The sequence below is a fragment of the Canis aureus genome, chromosome 17, assembly GCF_053574225.1.
Source record: "Canis aureus isolate CA01 chromosome 17, VMU_Caureus_v.1.0, whole genome shotgun sequence".
Taxonomy (NCBI): domain Eukaryota; kingdom Metazoa; phylum Chordata; class Mammalia; order Carnivora; family Canidae; genus Canis; species Canis aureus.
Genome location: NC_135627.1, coordinates 12,817,950 through 12,843,617, shown reverse-complemented (window position 1 = coordinate 12,843,617; position 25,668 = coordinate 12,817,950). Strand labels below are relative to the sequence as shown.

The 25,668-nt window shown below is 45.9% G+C and overlaps 1 protein-coding gene across 3 annotated transcripts in view; it reads right to left on the bottom strand.

Annotated features, from left to right (window-relative positions):
• The window catches only part of STK24 (serine/threonine kinase 24), a 120,205-nt gene continuing 94,537 nt past the window's right edge, over window positions 1–25,668 (bottom strand). For all 3 annotated transcript variants that reach the window (XM_077855144.1, XM_077855143.1, XM_077855141.1), the window contains exons 4-11: window positions 24,141–24,249; window positions 23,687–23,844; window positions 13,974–14,159; window positions 11,324–11,469; window positions 9,339–9,468; window positions 7,783–7,851; window positions 4,952–5,088; window positions 1–1,062 (exon numbers count right to left, since the gene is read on the bottom strand). In XM_077855144.1, the coding sequence (XP_077711270.1) occupies window positions 1,026–1,062; window positions 4,952–5,088; window positions 7,783–7,851; window positions 9,339–9,468; window positions 11,324–11,469; window positions 13,974–14,159; window positions 23,687–23,844; window positions 24,141–24,249 (972 nt within the window). In that variant the 3' untranslated portion in view covers window positions 1–1,025. The remainder of the gene's footprint in view (window positions 1,063–4,951; window positions 5,089–7,782; window positions 7,852–9,338; window positions 9,469–11,323; window positions 11,470–13,973; window positions 14,160–23,686; window positions 23,845–24,140; window positions 24,250–25,668) is intronic.

Here is a 25,668-nt window from a genome sequence, read left to right as displayed (position 1 = left end):
TGAGTGTGTTATAAAATTTATTTGTGTAAGCATTCAGACATTTTTAGGTGGGCAAGATGATATGCGGGTCTCACTCCAAGGAGCAAGAGAAAATCATACTGGGAAGGACGGCAGAGCTGGCGTAGGATTGGCAGTGGCACAATTTCAAACAAATGTTAAGACGAGAGCACTTTATCAGGGAGAAACTTAAAATAATAATTTAAAGCTTCATGAGGCAAGATATGTTCCAATTTAAAACACTAAGAAACAGTACCATCAAATGAAAGGAAATCATCTCTACGTGTACCAAAAGGGTCATTGGGCAAACAAGAGGGGAGTCTGCATCTGTGGAGGTATAAAGAGGAGTGTTCCATAAGAGGGGCAGTAATTATTATTAATGGCAAACCCTGCAGATACAAAATAAAACCCAAATCACTGATCACAGAATTCAAAATTTACATGTAATAAAGGCAAGGCAAGAGACTCAAGTTATGGCCTGTCAAATATTTACTCCACTGACATTATCTACAGAAGCACTTGGCCAATTTGTACACAGTGATTCCTTATGCACGCCGAAAGGGGTTCCGTAAAAATGACACTATATACAAATCTGTACACTGACCCACCAGAGCGATTCTCCGTCTCCCACGGAGGGGGAGTCATCCACTTACAGCAGGGTACCTGAGATTTCATTTCTTCAGTTGCCTTGTCATGATCCCAAATATACATTTCAGGGTTTGTTTTTGTTTTTAAAGACACTTTCCTTGATATGTGCACAATGGCTACAAATAAAAAACAAGAACAAGAAAATAAAATGATCGCTTGCAGGAGCTGACCCTCCCCGCCGCACCGAGCGGCTCCTTCTGGCGGAGGCCGATGAGGAAGGGCCTGTGCGCCCCCGGACAGTGGGCACCCGCAGCCGGGGAGGGGGTGGCCCCCAGATGGCACACCACTGCAGCGGCGTCAGCAAAGGCTCTCGTTGACTTTTTCAGAGGAAGAGGATGAAGAAGAAAAAAAGAAAAAAAAACTCAAATGCCAAAGGAATTTCAGTGGGATGAAGTTCCTCCGCCACTTAGAGAATATCTGGGGGAAAGAAAAGAGAGAAACGGAAGTGAGTGTCATTTCTGTAACCCCCATGCAGAAAGTCAAACCACCAGCAAAATCCTGGTTTACCAGTCTCGAGTCATAAAAAATAAGTGGAGGGCAGCCCCAGTGGCGCAGCGGTTTGGCGCCGCCTGCAGCCTGGGATGTGATCCTGAAGACCCAGGATCGAGTCCCACATCGGGCTTCCTGTGTGGAGCCTGCTTCTCCCTCTGTCTGTGTCTCTGCCCCTTTCTCTCTGCGTCTATGAATAAATAAATTAAATCTATAAATAAATTAATTAATTAAATAAATTAAATAAATAAATACTAAAAAAAATAAAAAATAAGTGGAGCAAATATCAATCGGTTAATTATTATACAAATAATTAATTAAAACTAAGAAAAATGATTTTGATGCCACTTTTCATAGATAGGTTAAATTCAGTCCGTGGAAGAACTAGAAGTATATAACAAGTGGGAGAGTGGTCTCCAGGGAGGAAAAAAGATGCACAGAAAGCATCTTTTTGCCAGCATCACAAAAGTGAAAGAGTCCACTTTTAATCTTTTTTTTTTTTTTTTTTAATTCATGAGACACACAGAAAGAGGCAGAGACACAGGCAGAGGGAGAAGCAGGCTCCACGCAGGGAGACTGACATGGGACTCAATCCCGGGTCTCCAGGATCACGCCCTGGGCTGAAGGCGGCGCTAAACCGCTGAGCCACCGGGGCTGCCCTATAGTCCACTTTCAAAAGTCACAGAATCAGTAATACCTGATGACACTGAGGTTCTAGGGCGCACACATAGCTCTATCAGCACAGGAAACCCTTATTGCCACAAAAATACTGCTGCTCATTCAAGTGATCCACTCCCTAGAACTGTTTCAGAAATGTCCAAAGAAGGAGCAATGTATTTTTGCACAAAGCTGTCCCTGAGGGGTTTTTGTAATTGTGAAAATTAGGTAACTTTGATGTCCAAACACAGCAGACAGGGTTACACAGATTAAGCAAACCAAATGAGAAACAGATTAAAAATTGTCATTATATAGGGGCTCCTGGGTGGCACAGTTGGTTGAGCATCTGACTTGATTTCGACTCAGGTTCATGATCTCAGGTTGGGTAAATTTATGATTTATATACAGTGGAAGCCAGTGAACTGACCCGGATGGTAATACTAACTGGGCTGCAGTGGGTGGGGGTGGGGGCGGCATCATGGGCACTTTCCTCTGGTTTCCACTAACTGCAGTACTGCCTTACTCCAGAATATAAAATAGGGTTGGGGGTCCCCTGATGGCCAGCATCCTCTCAGTCACCTTAAAACTGACCCCACGTCACAGGAGACGGCTGAGGACGTTTAAATGGGAGCAATCTCAAACATTCCCACCTATGGCAGCTCTTTTAAGGCATTTAAAATACTTGGCACTCTCCCAGAGAATAAATGACTACCGAGCCTCCTGAAAAAAAAGCAGGCTTTAGCCACAGATCCGAAGACTCATTTTCCAAGGAAGAGAGATGCCTAAAGCCGCGGGAGGCGCAGATGCTGCACATGAGGATCCACACATTAATTCAAATTAAGATCTACACGTCTCTGAAATGCTTTCGACAAAAGTCGGTTCTTATTTTCTCTTAGGTGACCGCTTCAGTGAAGTTCTGCCTTTTGGCACCAAACGGGTAGGACACGGTGGCAGTGGCCGCTGTGGTCTGGTGGCGGCTGGGTGGAGAGCACGTGGGAAGGGCCAGGGAGCCTCCCAGGGGTGAACACAGGGACCCGATAAGGACCCAGGAGCCGATCCTCTGCTGGCTGCAGGGGAGGGAGTGTCTGCACATCACAAAGGGAAGAGAAACAAAACAGAAGCGTCTGGAGACGAGGAGAGGAAAGAATGTGGACCTGGCGTCTCCCCCCGCGCCACTGGAAGCACACCGTGAAACGTGCCGTGGGCAGCGGTGGGCAGCGACGGCTGCGCCTGCACTGTGTGCTCCAGCTCGCACTGGAGGCGCCTGGTCCCTTCCCATCACGAAGACGTGGTACTACCACGTACGAGAAAGTCCCCACTGACAACTGTCTACACGGAGGACACGCTGAAGAAAGCCCTGGGATACGGTGGCTTAAACATATTATGAAGGCTAGTGTCACTTGCTCCTTTTTCACTACTTTGTCAGGAGGGAACTAGAAAACCTTGAACCGTGTGTGTGGCTCACGCAGGCTGCCAGGTAGCGTGGGTACAGACCAGCCGGGTCGGCAGCAAAAGGGCGGGAGCAGGGGGCACTCACAGGCCATGCCCTCTGCCCCGGGCTGCGGGGAAATCGAGTCAGGGATGCGCGTCGCTGACCAACTCCGGCCACTCGGGACAGGGTGGTCAGTCCTGAAAGTGGCACCAGGAAAGCGGAGGCCCAAACCCCAAACAAGGGAATCGCAGCACCGCCAGTGTGCGGTTGAGCTCCGTGCCGCTCAGAGGCTCTCTCTACCCGGAAATACATGCGAGAGAACGAGGAGTGAAGGGACTCCCGAGCTGCTCGGAGAAAGGAGAACACCGCACAGTGAGGTTGTCGCTAAGTGACCAGAGGCAGGCCTCCCGGATAACCAGGGTGTGCCCCGGGACGAGGCAGCGAGCGCTCTGACGGTGCTGCGATAGAAACGGCACCGCACACACGGACCCTGGGTGGATACACACGAACTTCGTAACAACTGTGCATGAGTGGGCATCCGGGGACTTGGGATTCTTTTTTTCTTTCATGCCTGTGATTTGTTAGAATCAATGGGGTTCGGGGGTAAACCCAAAAAGTATAGCGGATTCTTTCACTTGCCTCAAAACCAAAGGCAGCCAAGAAGACAGGCTTTACTGTCCAGCCGCCTGCACTTGGAAGCAAGTTGGAAAGTTGGGACAGTGTTAACAAAGGAGCCTGAGGTGAGGAGGACAAACCTAACTGTCACAACTAGGCTTTCCCCCACGTCCCACGTTATTAGGACTCTTCATGGGCTAGAGGGCAGCCCGTTGGACCATCACTTCCAAGGGGCAAAAGCAACCCAACACACACACCCCTCACTTCTTTGTACGTTGTCAAGTCAGTGTCTCTAGAAAGATCTGAAATGCTCCTTACACTCCTCAAGGCCCAGCTGCCCTTTGGAAGGGACTTTGACAATTCACCTGGAAGGTGACTTTCAAAGCAATGAAACGGCTGGCTTTTTGGGAGGTGAGGCAGTTCTGGGGCTGTGGAACAGAGCTTGTGTCACAGCACACCTCCACTCTAACACCCTCAAATGACTGCCCTTATGTGAAAGGGGCGGTCAGCGTGACCCCCACAAGGAGACTCCTAGAACAAGCCTGAGAGTGGGTTGGGGAAGGCCAGATGGCCCCCCAACTTCCTTCTCAAGTCAGAGCCACCGGCGGGACATGGAGCCCCTGCAGGCTGGCGCAGACAGAGCCACTACTGTCAGACAAGGCTCCTGACATGAAGCAGAGGTGAGAACTGCCACAGCCACATGAGGAACAGAACCTGCCCGTGTCCTAACTCACTAAGCCCTGACTTCTGGCCTTCTGGACGCAATTCTGAAGGTAGAAAACCACACAGAGTTACAAACAGGTCACTGGCTGGTAGTCAGGCTGCATCATGAAGAGCAGACAGGTGTCTTCAGGTCACTGGCTAGTTCCATGGCAAGAGCTACAAGCACAGAGTCTGTGGCCCTCCCCACTGGTGTCCAGGATCCTGTCATTCCTGCAGCGATTTCTAGAACCTAGAACTAAAGTCTTCTCTAACTTGATTCTGCTTCATGTGCCGGGAAGATAACAAGGGACCAGGAACAAGGAGGACTGAGAGGCTGTTCCTTGGAAGGACTAAGAAAGCCGGGGACACACACCGCGCGGCCCCAACCCGCAGGCCACTAGGGGCAGTTACCTCTGCAGCCGCTGGACGAGCTGGGCCACCATGGTGTCCGAGATCCCGGGGCAGGCCTCTTCCGCCAGGTAGATGGCCCCTCGCAGTTCTTCTATGGACCCCATGTTTCCTCCACACGCCTGGCTTTTCTCCTTCAGCTGGAGGACACAAGCATGCAGAAGAGCATGACCCATGGGAACCAATGAGCACTTGAAGGAGCGATGCCATGTGCAGGCTCTAAGTGCCACCCCGGGCCCGAGCCCTGGCGCAGCTTCGACTGCGCTCTGGGCCACCTGACTCCTTCCGACGGACGGCTTTGTGAGAACACTGCACAGAGAGGGCCCCCGTTACACCTCGCTCACTACCTTCAAACACAACTAGCCGCCTATGCAGCTTTTCAAGATCTCGTGGCACCTGTCCCCTCTTTTTCCACCTCCACCTTACTCTACAACCAGAAAGACAATTTCACAGTCACTCAGCCCTAGTTTCCACGATGAAGCTGCACCCTGGGCCACCTACGCCTTACCTCCTAACGACAACAAGTGGCTCCTTAAGATTCCAGCAAATGGTCTTTTTGGTCCAGGGTGTGGTCAAAATATTCTTGGCCTCGCAAGCAAGCAGCAGCCCTAAATTCTGGGAATCCAGCATCCCTCTTGACCCCTCTGCCCCTGTGAGAACTTAAAATGGTGTCTTGGGCACCGCCTCAGGTAAGGATGATGGCTCGAAGTCCCTCTCTGGGAGGGATGCGACCAGAAGATGCCACATGACAAGGAGAGCCATTCATTCAGTCAACAGGTAGCAGACACCCAACCAAGCCTCCCAGAACAGGAGCCCCCTCCTCTATGTCACCTTTAAGAAATCCTTCACATTTAGCTTTAGCTTTTCAGTGTGGTGAACACATCACTCACGGCATCAGCCCCACCCTGACCATGCTGCTCCCTTCTCTCCCTGCTAAAGGGACACACGGAAGATGAGCAGAACCTGGCGTCCATTCCTATCCTCCTCGTCACAGACTGTGACGCAGTGGACCTGGAGGTGGCCGCCTGTGTCCATCTAGAACTCCCGATCGCCCAACAACTAAATAGAACAGTATTTACAGGTCCTGAGCGTGTAACCTCTGCCTTCCCTCCTCCCCTGCGTGCCCTGTCCTGTGACCCCCCGAAAGTCCCCCTGCCCAAAGCTGCTGCTGGGTGGGCTCCTGACGAGAGGGAGCCACCCACACGCACACTCTGATGCCAGGGGATATCCCTATTTGTAAACACAGGGATAATGACCCTTCATTATTGAGTTTTATCAGAATTATATAAAATGATATACACTGAAAACTTCACACATGTGGCTACTGAGTACTATTGATAGAAACACATAAGGAAAGACACCTGTGAGTTTACCTTTAGCTTAGCTAAAAAAATCAAAGCGGTATTACCTCGAGGATCAATTCATTAATTCTAAATAATGCATTCAGCATGGTTTCTTCATATGCCCAATAAAAAAACACAAGGCTTCAGACAAATAAGAATTATCTATGTCATTTTCCCTAAGTGCCCACTGATCCTAGCGGAGGGCCAGGATCACAGGAAGCAAGGGAGCATCTAGTAAACCTGAAGGACCATTTCTCACTTCTCCCAAACATAATAAAGATCAAGATGGTGTCTTCTGGACATGAGAGGAAGAGCTCAGGTTCCCAGAAAAATCAGCCAAGGGCAGAGCCAGAGAGCAACCCAGAGCGGCCTCTACTTGCCTCTATCATTTAGTTTTCCTTCAGGAACCTGCACGTTCAGTTTCAACTCCACCCCCCAAGCTCCAGCTCGGCCCCAGCAGCCGGGCCCCCATCTGCCAGCAGAGAAGGTGGGGCCCTTCGGCCAGCTGGCCAGCTTAGGGGGACAGGCAGGGGCCCTGCCAACGAGATGACACCATGTGACTGAGGTTCGGGCCTCATGGGGCGAGGGGGAGCAAGCCTGGGTGTCCGGCACCTCCACCAGGGACCACAGACCTCCACAGGAAGATGCCTCAATACAGCCTCTCCCCTAGAGAGCTCCGAACCCCACACAGAAGGTACCAGTGTGACCCATTCTGAATTCACCTTAAAGGCAGCCTGAGCCAGAGGAGAACTCGGAGGGAAAAAAAAAAAAAAACAGAAAGGGGTATCTCCCACTTCTTTTCGAATCACCTACTAACCAGATGAAGAACAGTCTTCATTCTCATGAAATTGATTCTTGAAAACATCTCAAAATGCAGTATGCCTACTGGTATCTACCGGAGGCAGGGAGGGCTCCCCTGAGAAGGACCGGGGGGCCAGTACATGGGTGAAATCAGTCCCTGACGGAGGAAGTGACCTGGGCTGCTGACCTGGGAACTCCCTGGCCCTGCTGGTAAGGGGACTTCCCTGGGGTTACAGTGAAATACGGAGACACAATGGGACAAATGAAGTCTCCAGGGAACCCGATTTCTCCTTTAAAATAAAATTCTACTTTTTACATTGCGATAGATTTGTCCGAGGCCAAGCAGTCAGGCTGCACCCAAACAAATTTTGTAGAAAGTGCTACAACTGAAGCTAAAAATCACCCTGGTGGCATATGGACTTGGGCTGGGCCAGTACATTCAAGGAGGCGACACAATGACGTTTCCTGGGAGGCACTGGGCAGAAGACAGTGCCAGGAGAGCAGGAGGGTGCCGGGAGGCGAGCACCCAATCTCAGCCGGCCTCACGGGGCCACAATGTGACTCTCCGCCTACTCATGCCAGCCTGTCTAACCTCCCAAATTCTACTGGCGACGTGTCACAGAAAGAGGACTCTGCCCCCAACTGTGTCCCGGTCATGCCCCGTCCCCCCAAAGACTTTGGGTATCTTACCTCTGCAAACAGAGGAGAAATAATTGTAGATAAACACTGAGAGAAAGGCCTCTTTGGGATGTCTTTCACCTTAGGGAAGAAAAAAAAGTAATCAGAAGTAAGGTCTTAATATTCACATTGCAAGAATTCAGAAAACTTCAGACATGCATCACGTTAGCATAACGTCTGAAATGTTCTGTTTGCTGTGATATCTTTTTTTTTTAAGATTTTTTTTTTTAAGTAACCTCTACACCCAGTGTGGAGCTTGAACTCATAACCCCAAGATCAAGAGCTGATGATCCACTGACTGAGCCATCCAGGCACCCATTTGCTGCGATAACGGAATGGGACTGTCTTGTGACCTTTCACTAGACTGCAATGCTTCATTTGCAGTGAAATGTAAAACTAACGTAGCTGGGTGGACCAGCGCCTGGATTCCACAGGAAAGGCTCGAAAGAAGTCCTGTAAGTGGCATTTGTGTGGATGCAAGTGACACTGAATCACGTCACTGTGCGATCTGTGCAGCAGGACCTAAGTACTGAACCTCTGGAAATGGAAATCAGACCGAAGCTGGCTGTTCCAAGTGTCTGTCAGAGGGCAGGAACCTATTTTCTACTTTTGCAATCTCTGTAATGACTCCCACCTGTCATCAAAGCAAGACTTGTAGGAGCAACAGGGGACAGAAATAGTCCACACTGCCTCAGAGAAACTACACCACTGTGTAAAAAGGACAATACCCACCATGTACTTCAACGTGGATGAACTGGAGGGTATTATGCTGCATGAAGTAAGTCAATTGGAGAAGGACAAACATTATATGGTTTCACTCACACAGGGAATATAAAACAGTGAAAGGGATTATAGGGGAATGTAGAGAAAATGAGTGGGAAATATCAGAGAGGGAGACAGAACATGAGAGACCCCTAACTCTGGGAAACGAACAAGGGGTGGTGGAAGGGGAGGTGGGCGGGGGATGGGGTGATTGGGTGACAGGCACTGAGGGGGGAACTTGATGGGATGAGCACTGGGTGTTACACTATATATGTCGGCAAATCGAACTCCGATAAAAACATATACAAAAAATAAAAATAAATTAAAAAAGTAAAGCAACTCTAAAATAGTTCTTCATAAACTTAAATAGACATAAAACCAATTTATCAAAAGACAGCTCCATATAAGTACCAAAGCACTATATTTGTTTTTAAGATCCTTAAACAAAAACTTAATCCCAAAATTCTGGTACCTTTTATGAGTCACCCCAATATACAGAACAGAGTCTGAATGTCACTTCACAGGTGAGACCTGCCCCTCCACCCAGACCCCAGCTCCCTGGGCGGGGAGGACACAGCAGGCTCTGCGGAGCAGGAAGCAGCCCTGTGGAACAGACCTGAGGCCAATTCTCAGACCTCACTCTCCGGGTCGTCAGACGACAAATCTCATATCTGTCTCAGCCAGTGAAATGCCACAGCAGGTTGCCACGCGGAAGCCCCGCCCACCAACGGCTCCACACAGAAGGGACTAGGGGACCCCGCTGACTGACAACAGGGGTTAGTCGCTGTAGCACCAGCCAATGTTACCTTATTTCTTTCTAAGTCCGAAGGCTGAAGCGCTCCATTCTCAAGACTCTTTGGATCTTTCTCTCGGATAGTGAAGATCCAGTCCCCAGAGTCGCTGCCCCCAGATGCCTGGTTGTCCGTATCCGTTTCCCTTTGTAGAGACATCCAGGAGAACTCCATGAGCAAGTGCACAGCTCTGTGCCCCAGGCGACCCCACTCTGCAGCCCCGCCCGGTCACCCCCACACTCCACACCTACCTCCCATCTCGACTCCCACCCATAACCCACCCCCAGTGTCTCCCAGGTGTTCAGAGGACCCTGCCTCCCGCCTCAGAGAAGAGAGACCATCACAGCAAGGCTCCCAACCTCCCACAATGCCAGCTGCATCCACAGCCTGCATCCCACCTCCTCCAGTCAAGACAGGCATCTCTCCTGCAAGACAATCCTCCGCTGCACTGACAACCCCCTCTCTCGAATGTCACCTCTCCTCCCCATCAACATTCCAACATGCATCTCTTTTGCTCCCTCAACACACTGGGCCCTTGAGCTACAGCCATCTCCCAGTCTTATTTCCTGGGTGTGTCACCTACACTTACTGCCTCCATTTTCTTACCTTCCCATCACTCCCAAAACCGACTCTGTCCTTGCAAATGCCATGAGCAATGCCACTGATCCCGGGCACACCACTGGACAAGGGAGTTCCTGCTCAGTCCATCTCCTGCTCGAACCCTGAGCCTCCATGTTCCTGCTCATCACCCTACCCTCCAGAGTTTCTGCACCCTCATCACCCCCGACCCCAGTCATCCACAGGTTCATCCTCTACACTGGCATTTCCTAGCATTCAGCCTTCAGCATCTGAGCCTTCACACACTGCAGATACACTCTAGGTACATGGTAAATACTTATGGCTCCAATGACCTGAGATCCATGACAGCTGCCCCCATACCTCACCTGAACTCCAAACATCCATGCCACTCGACACTGGACACAGCATCTTGGGTGTCCTGTCAGCAACTCAAACATGTCCCACACCAAAATGAGCTTCCTGTGCCTTGGCCTCCTCCCCACCCTGACCAGCTTCTTCTCCAGCATCACCGTCTCAATGGCACCCACCACAATGCTGAAGCCTACATGGCCTCTACTTCCTTTACTCAAGTCCAGGACCACGTTCACACTGCCTGTTCATCTCTTCATCCCCATTGCTACCACCCTAATCTGTCAACATCATGATCTCACAATGTCCAGAGCCAGTGGTTCTCACTCTTGGCTCTACAATGGAGTCACCTGGGGACCCTAAAAATATAGGCCTCACCCCCAGAAATTCTGATTCAACCAGCCTGGTGTTTGGACCTGGGCTGGTAGTCAACTTGGACTTCTTGGCCAGGTGTGAGGAAGGACAGAAGAGGTGCTAAAGATCAGAACATTTCTGTTCATGACACCATGCTAATGTCTCCTCCCTTCATGTCAGAGCAGGTGATCTAGCTTCCTCCACCCAAAACACCAAAACAGCTCTGAGACCTCATCCATCTCTTTAACTAATGGAATTCCAAGATGCTTGATACTAGTTTTTAATAAGTAACTTCCAGTATGGAGCTTTTACAACCCTAGCATAGACTACAGCACAACAGATAATTGCAAAAACATACATTTATATCTTTAAAATAATGTATTTAATGCAGTTTCATCTGCTACTTTAAGAGCAGGAAAAGGAAAAGGAGACCAGGTCTAGTTCATTATGCATGGTTCCATCACACAGATTTTTCTTGGAGATTCCACGAGCAACAAAAATAGGCTAAAAGGCTCCCCAATTGTCCCATACTGACACAAGAATCACCACCAAACTGGATTATCTAAAAACAAATTAACAAAGAAATGAACAAATAACCAAAAACCCCAACCCAATAAGAACGAACTCGAACATCACCCATGCACAGGACTCCCGGGCATCCTGTCTGCTCACAGGCCTAAGTCACTCGCAGCCTGCGCACCCAGGAAGAGCAGACTTACGTGTCTGAGTCTTCGGAGCCAGAGTCTTCATGGCTCTGCTCAGCCTTCCATCTCTTGTACCTGTCGATGAGCTCAGTCAAGTAGGATGTTTTCTTTGCATTGCGTATTATAAACTTGTGCTTCAGTAACTCCTTAGCAGTGGGTCTCTGGGGAACAAAGCACCAGACAAAACAGAGAAAGCAGGAGATGAAGTTCCCTGCGTCCTACCTGATTCTACCCCCAAAGGACAGATTGTAACCTCAAAACGTTAACACATGCTAAAACATAAAGATCGAGTTCTGCTTCGAAGTCTATTTCCCTAACAAAAAACATGATTCAAACAGCAGTCATCCAGCATCCACGGGTGGGAATCCAGGTAGAGTGTGTGGGCATGACATCTGGTATCTAATGTGGTCTTAACACACTACAGGTAACCATCCAACGAGACCAAAAAATCTTTCCCTAGAAAAGTGCACTGACACAGAAAATGTGTGTCAGAGAGAATTTTAGAGATCATTCAAGACAGCTAGAATATACCTCCTGGTTTTTACAAAACATTTTATATTACAAATGCTGAGGAGAGAGAAAATATATGTTCTGAGTTACCTCGTTAACTTTCTATATTAATGTTTGGCTCCATCCCCCCGAAATAATAAGATAAATGTTAATTGGGATACATCTAGAGGAAACTAGAAAGAAGCTGATGCTGAAAGAGTACCCAAAGGCTCTTACTCATCACCTTCCCCAATTTAGAAATGCTCATTTCCCTGGTCTGGCACTTTCCTTGGGATTGGGGTGAGGACCTCACCCAGGTCCTGGGCTCACCGTGGCCACAGTCACAGAGCATACTCCAGAGTTGGCAACTGCTTTACCCTTGAGGATGGCAAGTCCAATTACAAGGAGCATGCCTCCCAAAGAGACCGAATGAGAGCAGACAACAACAAGAACACACAAAGTACACCAGTGTGACTAAGTTCCCATTTACTCTGAATTACTAAAGCTTTACTCACAAGAGCCAGGCACGTTTCTCAGATTCAAACACATAGAAATCCTGGGTCACCTCAGGTTGTGTCTCACTCCCTGTGAAACTCCAAGTGTCTTAGAAGTGCTCAAATTCCCAGCTTCTCATCCTTTTCCTCAGTGTGCTTGGGGTCAAGGTAGGGGTAGAGATGTGTGCACTGGGCAAGTATGCTGATGATAGAAATCTATGTTTAATGGGAAGATGTGTACACATGTGGGTGGATCATCCTGGGTCCTGCCACACTGTGCCTAGGAGCTCACATCACAATAGAAAGTTCAGGACATCATGGACAGGTCAGAACAACAGCCTACACAACCTGATGTCTCGTGTATCAGTAACACGCTGACTTGGGACCTCTGGGTGGCTCAATGGCTGAGCGTCTCCCCTCAGCTCAGGGTGTGATCCCAAGGTCCTGGGATCGAGTCCCCCATCAGGCTCCCCTCAGGGAGCCTGGTTCTGCCTCTCTCTGTGTCCCTCATGAATAAATAAATAAAATCTTTAAAAAATAAAAAAATAATAAAATATAAAATAAAATAAAATAAAATAAAATAAAATAAAATAAAATAAAATAAAATAAAATAAATAAATAAAATAAAATAAAATAAAATAAAATAAAATAAAATAAAATAAAATAACGCTGACTTGGTGATCTCAGGCTACGTTTCCCAGAGGTTCATAAAAAATGCTGCATTCCTCCATTTCATTCTTTTACCAAAACTGACATCATATTAGAAAACCATGGTGTTCTTGTAGAATTAGTCACCCATTTTTAGCTAAGAGTTCATTAAAAAGGGGATTCAGCTTGGCCTGTAGCCAACGTTGCTAGAAGATTTAGAAACAAACCAACGACATATGGTGTTATACATAACACCACATTACAAAGATAACTTTCAAAGATATGTCCTAATTCAGAGAGAAAATTCGGCTATAGCTATCAAGAGCTACTGCCACATGGCTCTGCCAAAGTCAATTACACACACACAAAAAAAAGAATAAAAAGGAAGGGGTAAGGGGGCAAGGTGCGTGGTTCATTTATATTTTTTGTCTTTTCTTAACACAAGCCAAGAAAAAATTGAAAACATCTACTTTGAAGACACATTTAGCCATTATTTTTCTAGCCAGGCTTTGCGATTACTGAAAGCGTCTAAAGATAGACTGACCTTTCACTATAAATATTAAAAATTTATGATTCCACATGTAATATTAAGGAGAACAGTCTTCAAAAGCTCAATGAGGTATGAGATGCTAGAAATCATCTGAAAGAAAATAAGTAGACTTCTGTTTCTTAAAAGATAAATAGTAAAAATATCTTCAGGGCACCTGGGTGGCTCAGTTAAGCATCTGCCTTCGGCTCAGGTCATGATCTCAGGGTCCTAGGATAGAGCCCCATGTCGGGCTCCCTGCTCAGCAGGGAGTCTGCTTCTCCCTCTCCCTGCCGCTCTCCCTATTTGTATGCATGCATGCACATGTGTGCTCTAGGTCTCAAAATCTTAAAACTCAAATCCATCATATCCATTTAAAAAAAAAAAAAATGAAATCATGAAGACAATGGTGACTATGACCAGACTGATTCAAGAAATCCCAGTAAGATGTATCTAGATCAACTGCCCACACACAAAGAGATGCCCACCCTAAGGACGCATGACTCACAAAGCTTGGCTCCTTATTCAAACAGGCTTCAACAAATTCCTTGAGGGGTTTGCTGTAGGTTCCTTCCAGCGTGGGGGGGTTATTCTTTGGAATGAGGAATAAAACCTTCATGGGGTGCAGCTCGGAGTGAGGGGGCTCCCCCTTTGCAAGCTCGATAGCTGTTATGCCCAGGGACCAGATGTCCGCCTGCAACAACAAAGTATTTTTAGAGATACAAGAAGGAATAAATTCCAATATATACACTTAGGGAAGAAAAAAAAATCTCAATGTACTTCTAAAGCTTTGTAAAAGATAATTATTTTTAAGTGAAAACAAAAAAGATAAGGCTTTGGTATAATTTCCAAATAGGCAACACAAAGGAGAAAATTTAGTATAAAATCATCTTCTAGCCCTGTGCCAAAGATGGCTTTTACAATCATTCGTCTTCCATTTAATGCTGGAAGTATGAGGCCCTCCATGTTAATCTCAATCCCTGGAGCGATGGGACAGGTGACCAGAGGTGAGCAGACAGGACATGTCTGAGGGACAGGGGATGTTTGCACCTCATCCCATCAAGTTAGCTGATGATGAAGCATGGCTGTGGGTTGAGGTCAGGCACGCTGGTCTCAGACATTTGGGTTTAGATGCCAGTTCTACAACCAAAGCCTCATGACATTAGACAAAATACCTAACCGGGGTTACTGGATGGCTCAGTTGGTTACCTATCTAGCTCTTGGTTTCAGCTCAGGCCATGGTCTCAGGGTCGTGAGATCAAGCCCCATGTCAGGCATAGCATGGAGACATAGCATGGAGACTACTTAAGAGTCTCTCTCCCTCTCCCTCTGCCCCTCTCCTGACCCCCCGTTCTCTCTCACATGCTCTCTAAAATAAATAAGTAAAATCTTAAAAAAAAAAAAAATCTAACCTGTGAGCCTAGTTCCCTCATCTGTAAAATAGGAGTAATACCAGGGTGGTTGAGCAAGATGCTTACAGAGAGCCCAGAACTTAAAATGGGGTTTCCTACAAAAATGTTCAAGCACACAGGAGAACATTAATAGAATATTAACAGTGGAGTCTACTAATAGAATTAACATGAAGTTAATGATTATTAATAATTTGCCATATGGGCTTTATCTATTTTTTGCTATAGTGTATTTAAAAGTTAATCAAAGACAACATGTGACATTTTTCCTGAGTACTTCAGTTTGTAAAGATTTTTTCCTACCTAGGAATACCTAAAATTAATATTAAAATTAATAATAATTTTAAAATTAATAATATTTTTTAGAGATTTTATTTACTTATTCATGAGAGACGCAGAGACATAGGCAGAAGGAGAAGCAGGCTCCTTGAGAGGAGCCTGATGTGGGACTCGAACCCAGGACCCTGGGATCACAACTTGAGCCAAAGGTAGACATTCAACCATGAGCCACCCAGGTGCCCCAAAATTAGTAATAATTTAACATGTTGTAATAGTTTAATTTTCAAAACTCTTCAAAAAAGTATTGTCATGGTTGGTTTACTGGAATCAGGATCCTCATGAAGCCCGTATGTTGTGATGTGTTGCTAGGCCACCTAAGGTTCTCTCAACCAACAACGGTCTGCTCCCCAATCTCCCTACTGCCATTATCCCAAGGAAGAAAAAGGCCCCAAATTTGGGATTTGTCTGTTTTTTTTTTTTTTCCTGGAGTCAGTATGTTTGTCAAACTCCTGTATTTCCTATCAAACGACAGGTTAGTTCAATCTAGAGGCTTGACTAGATTCACTGCTGGCAGGAAGCAAGGGACACATGTGGGGTCCAGCTGCCCAAGCCTACTCCTGCCCCATACACGTTGCAGCCACAGTGGGTCAGCTGGGAGGAGTGGGCTATGAACCCCTTGACCATGGGAGGCAAGTGAGAAAAGCAGATGGTCTTTGAGAAACTAGGTAAGGAGGCTTTCTCGGCAGTTGCTACCAGCCCCCAGCAAAGGAGATGGAAGGTGTAAAAACAGAGCAGGACCAAAAGGCTGGCAAAGCAGGGGATGGGTGCAGGGTGGCCTCTGCTACTGCTGAACCCCGCCTAGCACCCCGTTCTGCTCTGTCACTGTGCTCTGGAAGCCTATTGAAAGTCAGAACCTACTTGATCCCTCACATTAGCTCCACGGCAAAGAAATGGAAAGCCTGTGACACTGTTCAGGTTATGGCAGGACCTAGACATTTCCGACCTCTGAAACCTGCTGTGTTCTCACACCCTAGTGAGCGGGAGAGACCCTCACTGCGGTGTCCCCACCCGGCAGCCCGCGGGGTCGGTGCCTATCACACGCTCTATTTCTTTTGTTTTCAGTGAAGATGGGTCTGTCAGCAAGTCTTGTTTTCAATTCTCTGCATGAAAGGGATGAGACTAGAAGAACCAGCATCAGGAATCATGCTCCCATTTTCCTTTCCTTGGCAGCTTGGACTCTCCTTTCGCTCAGATTACCTTGTATTACCTTGTATTACCTTAGCAAATTGGCAAAAACGTGACCAATCACACAGTCCCTGCCCCCAGGAGGAGGAAGGTGGATCACTGGGGCATGCCGGCAGCAGCAGGAGGATGCAGACAAGAGTGCAGGGACAGAGAGGGAGGGAGGGATAGAAGAACAGAGGAACACACAGCCCTTGTGTGCCAACAGCTCTTTACACAACAGGTTCCCTCCCTTCCAGCTGTCCTTCTCCAGCCTTCCTGGACACCTCATGAGAACTGCTGCTCTTTACCAACCCAGCTACTTAGCACTAATCTGCCTCTCAGCCATACCTACATAGGGCTTTAGTCCCACTGACCCCTAATGGACAACCTCTTGACCTCCAAGCACCCTACAACCACTTAAAAACTCCGTAATTAGAAAGCCAGGCCAATGATGGTCTTTGCTGGCAGCAAAGAGATGTGCACATACTCATTTTCCTCAGAGCTCCAAGGGCTGTTGATCAGGCTTCAGGCTGGACAATAAGTAGATAGTCACAAGATTTCAAGGACCTGGCACCTGCTTCCACATGCCAGTGTGGGCCAATGGCCAACCGAGGAAGTAGTTCTCCCAATCCCACATGCAAGACATGGCCAAGGACTTCAGAGAAAAGGCACAGGCATCGCCCTCCTGCTTCCCTTGAGAGGATCGACCAGTACAGCCTTGTCATGGCAAAACATGTGTCATCCCACCAGGCAGCCAAGCCAAGAGCCTGTGTGTCACATCAGCTCTTGACTTCCTCTTTGGATCCTCCTATGTCAGCCAGGGCCAGGTGTACAGCTCCTGGCCTCTTGACACCTGGCCCCACCCCCTCTGTCTCTCCAGCCCCTGGCTGAGTTCAGAGTTATCTTCTCTCCCTGGGGCTTCTCTGGGGGCTCCTAAGTATCTTCCTGCCTGAAGACTCCCTCTCTAGACATCTCCATCCTGCTGATTAATGTGGAAAACTTGATGGATGCAATTTGGCATTATGTATCAAAAGCCATAAAAACATCCAAGCTTGTTAAAACCAACGAATTTCACTTCTAGAAATCTATCCTAAATAAATAATTTTAGATTTAGAAAATGGTGAATCCTGCCAAAACTATTCCATTGCAGCATTACTTCCACTAAACCTTAGAAGAATGATTTAGTTGCTCTAACACATTTACTGAAATACCACATACTTAACAATGATGTTCATAGAGAATCATGAATATAACAGAATTTATCTATTTCTGTATTTACAAAATACAGCATCAGATGAGAACACATGTCTAGGTTTTAAAATAAAAGTTATGTGGGGGAAGGGCAGTCATTTTCCAAAGCAACTAAAATTGAGGTATAAGAAGAGACTGGTTTTACTGCCATCTGGGAAAACCATGAAATTAGAATTATAAAAAAAATATTTATTTATTTATTTATTTATTTGAGATAGAGAGTGAGAGGACAACCGGGGGGTAGGTGGCAGAGGGACAAACAGCGGGGACTGAGCAGGGAACTGGACGTGGGGTTCAATCCCAGGACCCTGAGATCATGACCTGAGCCAAAGGTAGATGCTTAAGTGACTAAGCCACCCAGGCACCCTCATGAGATTAGGTATTAAGAGAAAACAAGCAGTGATTTTCAACATAGGCCCAAGGCAAAAGTTGTAAGGGCAGGTGTACATCTACGAACAGACTTTTTTTCCCCTACATAGACAGTTCTAGTAGCATGCTCCTAGTAATAACACAGAGTTCTCTGGTACTGATGATCAGGAATTCTTCTCGATGGGGTGGGGTTGCTACTAATAGACAACATTCTAGATCCTTGCAATATCCTATTAAGTAAAAGCTAGCTGGCTATAAGTCTGCAGATACAACACAATGTAAGTGGTGTAAAAAAAAAAAAATCTACGTGCAGAAAATATTTTAAAAGGAACCAGAGTCAATGCTCTATAATCAAGAGGAAGAGGAGGGGAAAAAAAAAAACCAAGAATCCTGCCTTTTGGCTCCCTGAGCAGCTTCCAAATTTGTTGGGAAGAACAAGTGCCTTAGGAAAGGTGGCAAAAAGGGAGCCAAGAAGTGGTTGATTCATTTTCTAAGAAAGATTGGTATGATGTGAAAACACCAGCTATGTTCAACAGAAGAAATACTGGAAAAATACTAGTGATAAGAATTCAAGGAATCAAACTCACATCTGATTCCTCCAGGGTCATTTTTGAAGTGAGCCTTGCTGATCTGCAGAATGATGAAGGTGCATTTAGAAAATTCAAGCCTATTACTGAGGACGTTCAGGATAAAAACTACCTAATTCCCATGGTAACAGATATAACTACCTGTGACAAAATGTGCTCCATGGTCAAAACATGGCAGACCATGATGGAAGATGTCAAGACTTACCAATGGTTATTTGCTTTGTCTATCTGGTTTTACTACAACAGATTTGGAAGACCTTTTATGCTCATCACCAACAGGTCTGCCAAATTTGGAAAATGATGATGAAAATTATAGCACAAGATATGCAGACAAATGACTTCAAAGAAGCGGTCAATAAATTGATTCTGAACAGCATCAAAAAAGATGCAGAAAAGGCTGGTCAGTCTACTTATCCACTCTATGATGTCTTTGTCAGAAAAGTAAAAATGCTAAAGCAGCCCAGGTTGGAATTAGGAAAGCTCATGAGGCTTCATGGTGAAGGTTACTACCTTCACCATAAAGTTCTGGAAAACATACTGGGGATGAGACCAGTGTTAAAGTTGAATGAACCAATGGACATGAGCCACCAATACAAGAATCTTGTCTAAAATTCAGACATTTAATGGTGACAAAAAAAAAAAAAATCTTATTTGTTATGTTTAACTTCTGATGCTTCTTTTTAAATATATAAGCTTGGTAAATCAATTGTTCTGAACTGATGGTGATGTGAACTTTTCTGAATTAGTGTATGGATTTCATCCACTGCTTTAAATACTAAATAACTGGGAAGGGGTAGTGATCTATTTTAAGCTGTAGTGATCCAGATGGAAGTGTTACAGATAGCTAATAAAAGAAAATCTTTTCTTTAAAAAAAAAAAAAAAAGAAACAAGAATCCCAAATCAGTTATAACAAGTCAAAACACAGCTCAAAATGGATTTGATAGAAACTATATACTTAATTAAATATAGTACTTAATACAGTACACATTTATAGGCAGCAGAGGGAAAAAAACATTTTAGCATTAAATAACAATACACGGTTGATCAGAAAAGTCTCAATCATTAATACGTGCTGAAATAAAGCCTACCATTAGTCTCCTAGCTGCATGTTTTTCCTACTCACATCCTGCCCCCACCTCCAGGGTTTATCACTCATAGCAGGCTCTGTGGGTAATTCCTGATCCTTCACAGGGACTGGGTGGGGACACCAGTGGGCTCGGCCCCAGGAACAGAGAGGGCCAGTCACATGCCACAGTGGACAGGCTAACCACGCAGATTCCAAAAACTGACAGGCTCATACTGCTGGTCTTTACTTATCTTTCTTTAATAATTTTATTTTTTTTCCATCAACATATCACCTACTTCTATTCTTCACCATGGTTAGACTGCAAACAGTTATTTCAGAGATGACTGGACACCAAAATAACTTAGCTTGTGCTGGGATGGTAGGTCTACAGATGTTTTTCTTTTTTTATCTCATTTTTTCCAGCATTTTCCAGATTAAAGACTATGTACTGCTTTTGAGACCAAAAAAGGGAAAAGTTATTTACAAAAGAATCCTGACACAGGCTTCTCAGTGTCTGCAGGATATTTCACTTAACAGGCAAGTCAATTTCTCCAGCCTCATCTGCTATGTTCTTCACCACAATCTACAATCCAAATACAAATGTCACTCCATTCCCACACCAGACTTGGGTCTGAGCATCCATCCCTCCCTCGTCTCTGCGGGGGCTGAAAAGCCCTATGTCTGTGAAGCCCTCCCCAGCTGGCTCTGACATTCCTCACTCAGCTCCCCTGCACTCCTTGCTCAGTACTAGACTCATTCCCTCTTTAAAGATGTAAATTATTTAGCACTGGGCACAACTACAGCAATAACCAAATGAATGAATACAAAGAAAGAGACATCAAACAGGGACAATGTTTTTATACAAGTCCAGTCCATTTGCTAACATACCATCATAATAACCTTACAAAGAAAGAGGAGGGGGGAAGAAAAGATTAACACATTCTTCAGTCCAAGACCCTGCTAAAGTGTGGAAAGTGGAGGCTGCTTTGTGGGAAAGCAGAGTTATCTCTCTTGGCACCATCTTCAAAGTCTCAGGACTTCTTAAACCAAGCTATCCTACTTCACCTTAAAAATAATAGTAATAATGAAGGCTATTAGGACATGGGCAATCATGATCTAGAAAGGCTGTATTTAGATTAAGAACTGAGATCAATGTAAGATGCCCTATATGTGCAAACATGTTCAGGACATCTCAGGAGTCTAGACAAATGACAAAGGGTCAAAGATACTGGCTCAAGAGGCCATTATGTTAAACAAGGTTCTAGATGTACATAAAACTAAGGTTTACACTCCCTTTAGGTTCAGTAAGATGAAGAAACCAGTGAGGCAGGTGCATTCTAGCTTTACCCCAACCTGACTGTCCTTTGAAAAATCAGTGAGTGTACTAAAACAAAATATGATGGGAGCATGGGGTCCTAACAATGCTAACACAATCCTGCCACCCTGGGGCTGTGAGCTCCTTAGTGGAATGCAAAGACCACTGGGGAAAACATCTGGATGGACACCTTAGGAAAAGAGTGGAAGGGGCAATTGGAAAGAAGCCAAATAAGTTTGTATATCCTGAGACCAGAGTAACCAAAATGAGCATCAACTACCCTGTCAGACAAGCCTCTGAGAATGGGGGCAGTCACTAGAAGGATATCTACAAAGCAAATGCAGAAAAAAGTTCCTTTGTCAGGTACTGATCATGACAAAAGCTACTAGCCCAGAGCCACACCTAATGGGAGAGAAGGAATGTCACATTATCCTCAAGGCCCCAGACTCAAACACTGACATCAGCCTTATCTGTACTTCCCATGCCTCCTGGGGATCAACAAATCTGGGAAGCAAACTTGACATAAACATGATATTTGCATATGATTTTCAGTGAAGAGGTGTTGGGCATGACCCAAATAAAAGATTTAGCTTCTGACACAGGCCAGAGTAAGAGGTACAAACACTAGTGAAAAGAGTGGCATACCTTTTCAAGCTCCCAACCAAGTGTGTACCCCTCAAGCTGGAGACTCTTTAAATCTACCTAAGAAGAATACTGCAACACCTACAGATAGGGTTTGAGTGTTCTGTTCTTGACAAGAGCTAGGGGCCAAATCTTGAACACACATCCAGAGTGGACTGAAGGAGAGAGACAGGAAGGGGAAGGTCTGGGCAAGGAGGACACTTCAGAGGAGTCCTTATAACCCATCAAGTGAGCAGTGATGGGTGCTTAATCCTGAAAATAGAAGATCTGAATCCTGATTCACAAGCACTGTGATTGATCAGCTCATGTACCAGGAAGGGAAGAAAGTAATAAGTGTAGGGTAATCAGAGGAGTTGAACAATTTGGATTCTAGTGCCCATCAAAATCCAGTTCTATGAACTTTGATAAATGGGCCTCAGCCTAGAATAAAGAGAAAGAACTGAACACAGACGTTCCTGTCAAGTCCTAAAATGATTATGACCCCAGCAGCAGTAGTGGCTGCGAGACTACTCTGGAGGTGATCCCTCCCACAGGGCGAAATGCTAACAAGCACTAGGCACAATGACACCGCTCTGTCACCCTGGGGGCTGAAAACTCAACAGTGGCCTTGGCTACCAAGGCCACCGGGATGTCTATGGCAGTGACGGCCACGACTACAACCCAAAAGTAAGAGAGCCAAGCCCGTCTCTACCATACTAACACCAGGTCCACCTGCAACTCTGGTACTACATAGGCCCTTCAAACAGCTGGCTCATGATGGTGCCCTGAAGGCTGGAGGAAAGGTTACTGTGTGTTCTGTGGGCTGTGCTGAACAAGGTGGGAAGTCTACTGTATATTGAGAAGATCCTCATTTAAAAAGAGGAAACAATGACCAGCCCACAAATGTATGTGAGTTAAATATTTGTTCACCTAGAAACTGTTGGGTCAGAAGAGACAATTCTCTGTGAACCATGTGAAAATTACTTTGTGTACAATCTGAGAATGAGCAGCTGGGAGGAGAGGGGGGTTAAATCAGAGATTCTCAAGGCAAGGTCCCTAAGTTTTTTAGTCTATAAGAAGTTTAAGAAAGTTGAAGAGGACGCCGGGTGGTTCACTCAGTTAAGTGTCTGACACTTGGTTTTAGCTCAGGTCAGGATCTCAGGGTCGTGAGATGGAGCCCTACATCAGGCTCTGTGCTCAGCTGGAAGTCAGCTTGAGGATTCTCTCTCCCTTTCCTCACCCCACTCCCCTCTCACATTCTCTTTAAATCAATCAATCAATCAGGAAAGATGGAAAAAAGAAAAGGAAAGAAGAAAAAAGGAAAAAAGAAGAAAAGGAAAAAAAGAAAAAAAAGAAGAAGAAAAGGAAAGAAGAAAAGAGAAAAGAAAGTTAGTTGAAGGCACCAGGGAAAATAGAACCCAGGAAAAACTGAGGGGTTACAACTGATAACAGATAAAAAGGTAGATAAAAGGAATTATGGTTTGCCTTACATTAGGAATAACAATCCTAACTGAGAGTTAAAAATAACAAGAAAGAATATGTAGCAATGCAGTTTCTGGTCTTATATTTTTGTGAGGTCTCCATTTCTTTTGTAGGACCTCTTTCTCTGCCTGTGCCTTAAATATGGCTCAGAGTTCCTCCACACCCCACCTTCCAACGTGCTCCTTCTCAAGTGTTCCCCACCACCATTAAGCACACAGTGTTTAACCGAAAAACTTTGTAACTGTGGGCTGAATAAATAAAGGACATGAGGGGTGTGGGGTGGCTCAGTCGGTTAAGGGTCTGCCTTTGGTTCAGGTCATGATCCCGGGGTCCTGGGATGGAGCCCCACACGGATTCCATGCTCAGTGGGGAGTCTGCTTCTCAGCTCATGCTCTCGATCTCAAATGAATAAATAAAATCTTTTAAAAATAAAAATAAAGGACATGAAATGTAGGAGAGAGAGAGAGATAAAACCTGTTTTTAATCAAGGTCTGAGGGAACTACCTTTATGTCCTACTTCAAGGAACTTGCTTCACTCCACCTGGAAAAGCTGCGAGGCTAAAGCACAGACGAGGATGACTCTCTAGAGCCAGCGAATGTGAAGAGGCGGCCCTTACCTTTGAGTCATAGGCAGACTGTTTAATGACTTCGGGTGCCATCCAGAAGGGGGTGCCCACGAAGGTATTCCTTTTTATCTGGGTATCTGTCAGTTGGCCTGCCACCCCAAAATCAGCCAGCTTCACCTCTCCGTGTTCAGAGAGCAGAACGTTGGCAGCTGCAAAATAAAACCCAAGATGCCTCCTGATATTATGTGCTGTGCTGCTCTGTCCGTTACCACGTCAGGAATGTACACATTCTCTCGCCACGGACATCCTGTGCTCAACAAGAGCAGGCACTAAAGGTACGGTTTTGGGGAGATCCTCCTCAAAGCCACCCCTGCCCCAGGCATGTCAAAGGCACCCCTCAAATACACACAGAACAACCTCCAACGAGGAGACCGGTACATATTTAACTCTACAACATAATCCCACCCGCCTTAGGATTTCAAAGGAATAAAAGATCTTTTCTTACCTTTGATATCTCTGTGAATTTTCTTCTCTGAATGCAAATAATCAAGTCCTTTCAGTATTTCTCTTAATATAGTAGCAATCTGAGTTTCATCTAAAGGGCCAGGTTCTAACTAATAAGAAAAGAATGATTAAAGTTAAATGATCATCTTAGAAGTAGTTTCAGATGACAGAACAAGGCATATGTTAAATGGACAAGATTCAAGTCTAAAAACTTCTTCAGTCCAAAACAGATATTTTGTCTAAACAATTAAAACATATTGAAAGGACTCCTCCCTTCACCGCTCAAAAAAGTAAAGAAAGCAGTGGAGAAAAAGATTTTGCCGAATAAAGCAAACTGGGCCAGTGAGAGAGCCTGTGCGCAGCCCACCGTGCCTACACCACCTGAGCCCGGCAGCTCGCAGTCCTTGCTGGAAGGGCACCCGGCAGCTGGAAGAGCACAGGGCAGGTGGTAGGGCACCAGGCAGCTGGCAGGGCACACAGCAGCTGGAAGGGCACCGAGCAGGTGGAAGGGCACAAAGCAGCTGGAAAGGCACACAGCAGGAGGGAGGGCACAGAGCAGCTGGAAGGGCACACAGCGGCATGGCACTGTCCTCCCCACACCATGGTCACCACCACACCCATGGTCAACAAGACAGGCCTGGGGGCCGACTGCCTTCTGAGGCCACCCCTACCCCAGATCTTTTCAAATCTGTATTTTAAGACCTGGGGGGAGATGGGTGATAGGGGATTAAGCCCTTATTATAGGAGATTTTTTTGTCACATAAGGAGAATATTACATTGCCCCAATAATATAGAATGGCCTTTAAAAACCCTTACTTGTGAGAAACTCAAAAGAATACTGACGTCTTAAGATCATAATTGTACAAAGATGTAAGAAAGAAATGTCAAGTGCATCTATCCCTTCTTTAATTTTTTTTAAAAGAATTTATTTATTTATTCATGAGAGATACACAGAGAGAGAGAAAGAGAAAAACAAAGAAAGAGAGAGAGAGAGGCAGAGACACAGGCAGAGGGAGAAGCAGGCTCCATGCAGGGAGCCCGAAGTGGCACCCAATCCTGGGACCCCAAGGATCATGCCCTGGGCTGAAGGCAGAGGCTCAACAGCTGAGCCACCCAGGTGTCCCGCCCTCCCTTTTAAAATGGAAAAATAAGGTTCTAGAGCTCAGCTCGGACCAGTTTAATAGTCCACCATTGCTGCAGGGCACGGAATTCAACCACAACTAATAATGACACAAATCAGCAAAACCCGCCTAAAGGACTAATAATGACACCGTCAGAGAGAAGGCCAGAATTCTCATGATTTACACTCATTTTTTCATCCATAGGACTATCCTCGGTGTTCTGTTTTTCGATCCGATTGTGAATGCCATCATTACCCAAATTCTCACACTTCCTTCAAAGGAAGCCACAACCCTATGACGTTCCAAATAACTTTTTGTTTTTGATATTTATTTATTTTAGAGAGAGAGAGAAAGAGAGCAAGGGAGCCCAAGCAGGAGGAGTAGAGGGAGAATCTGCAGCAGACTCCG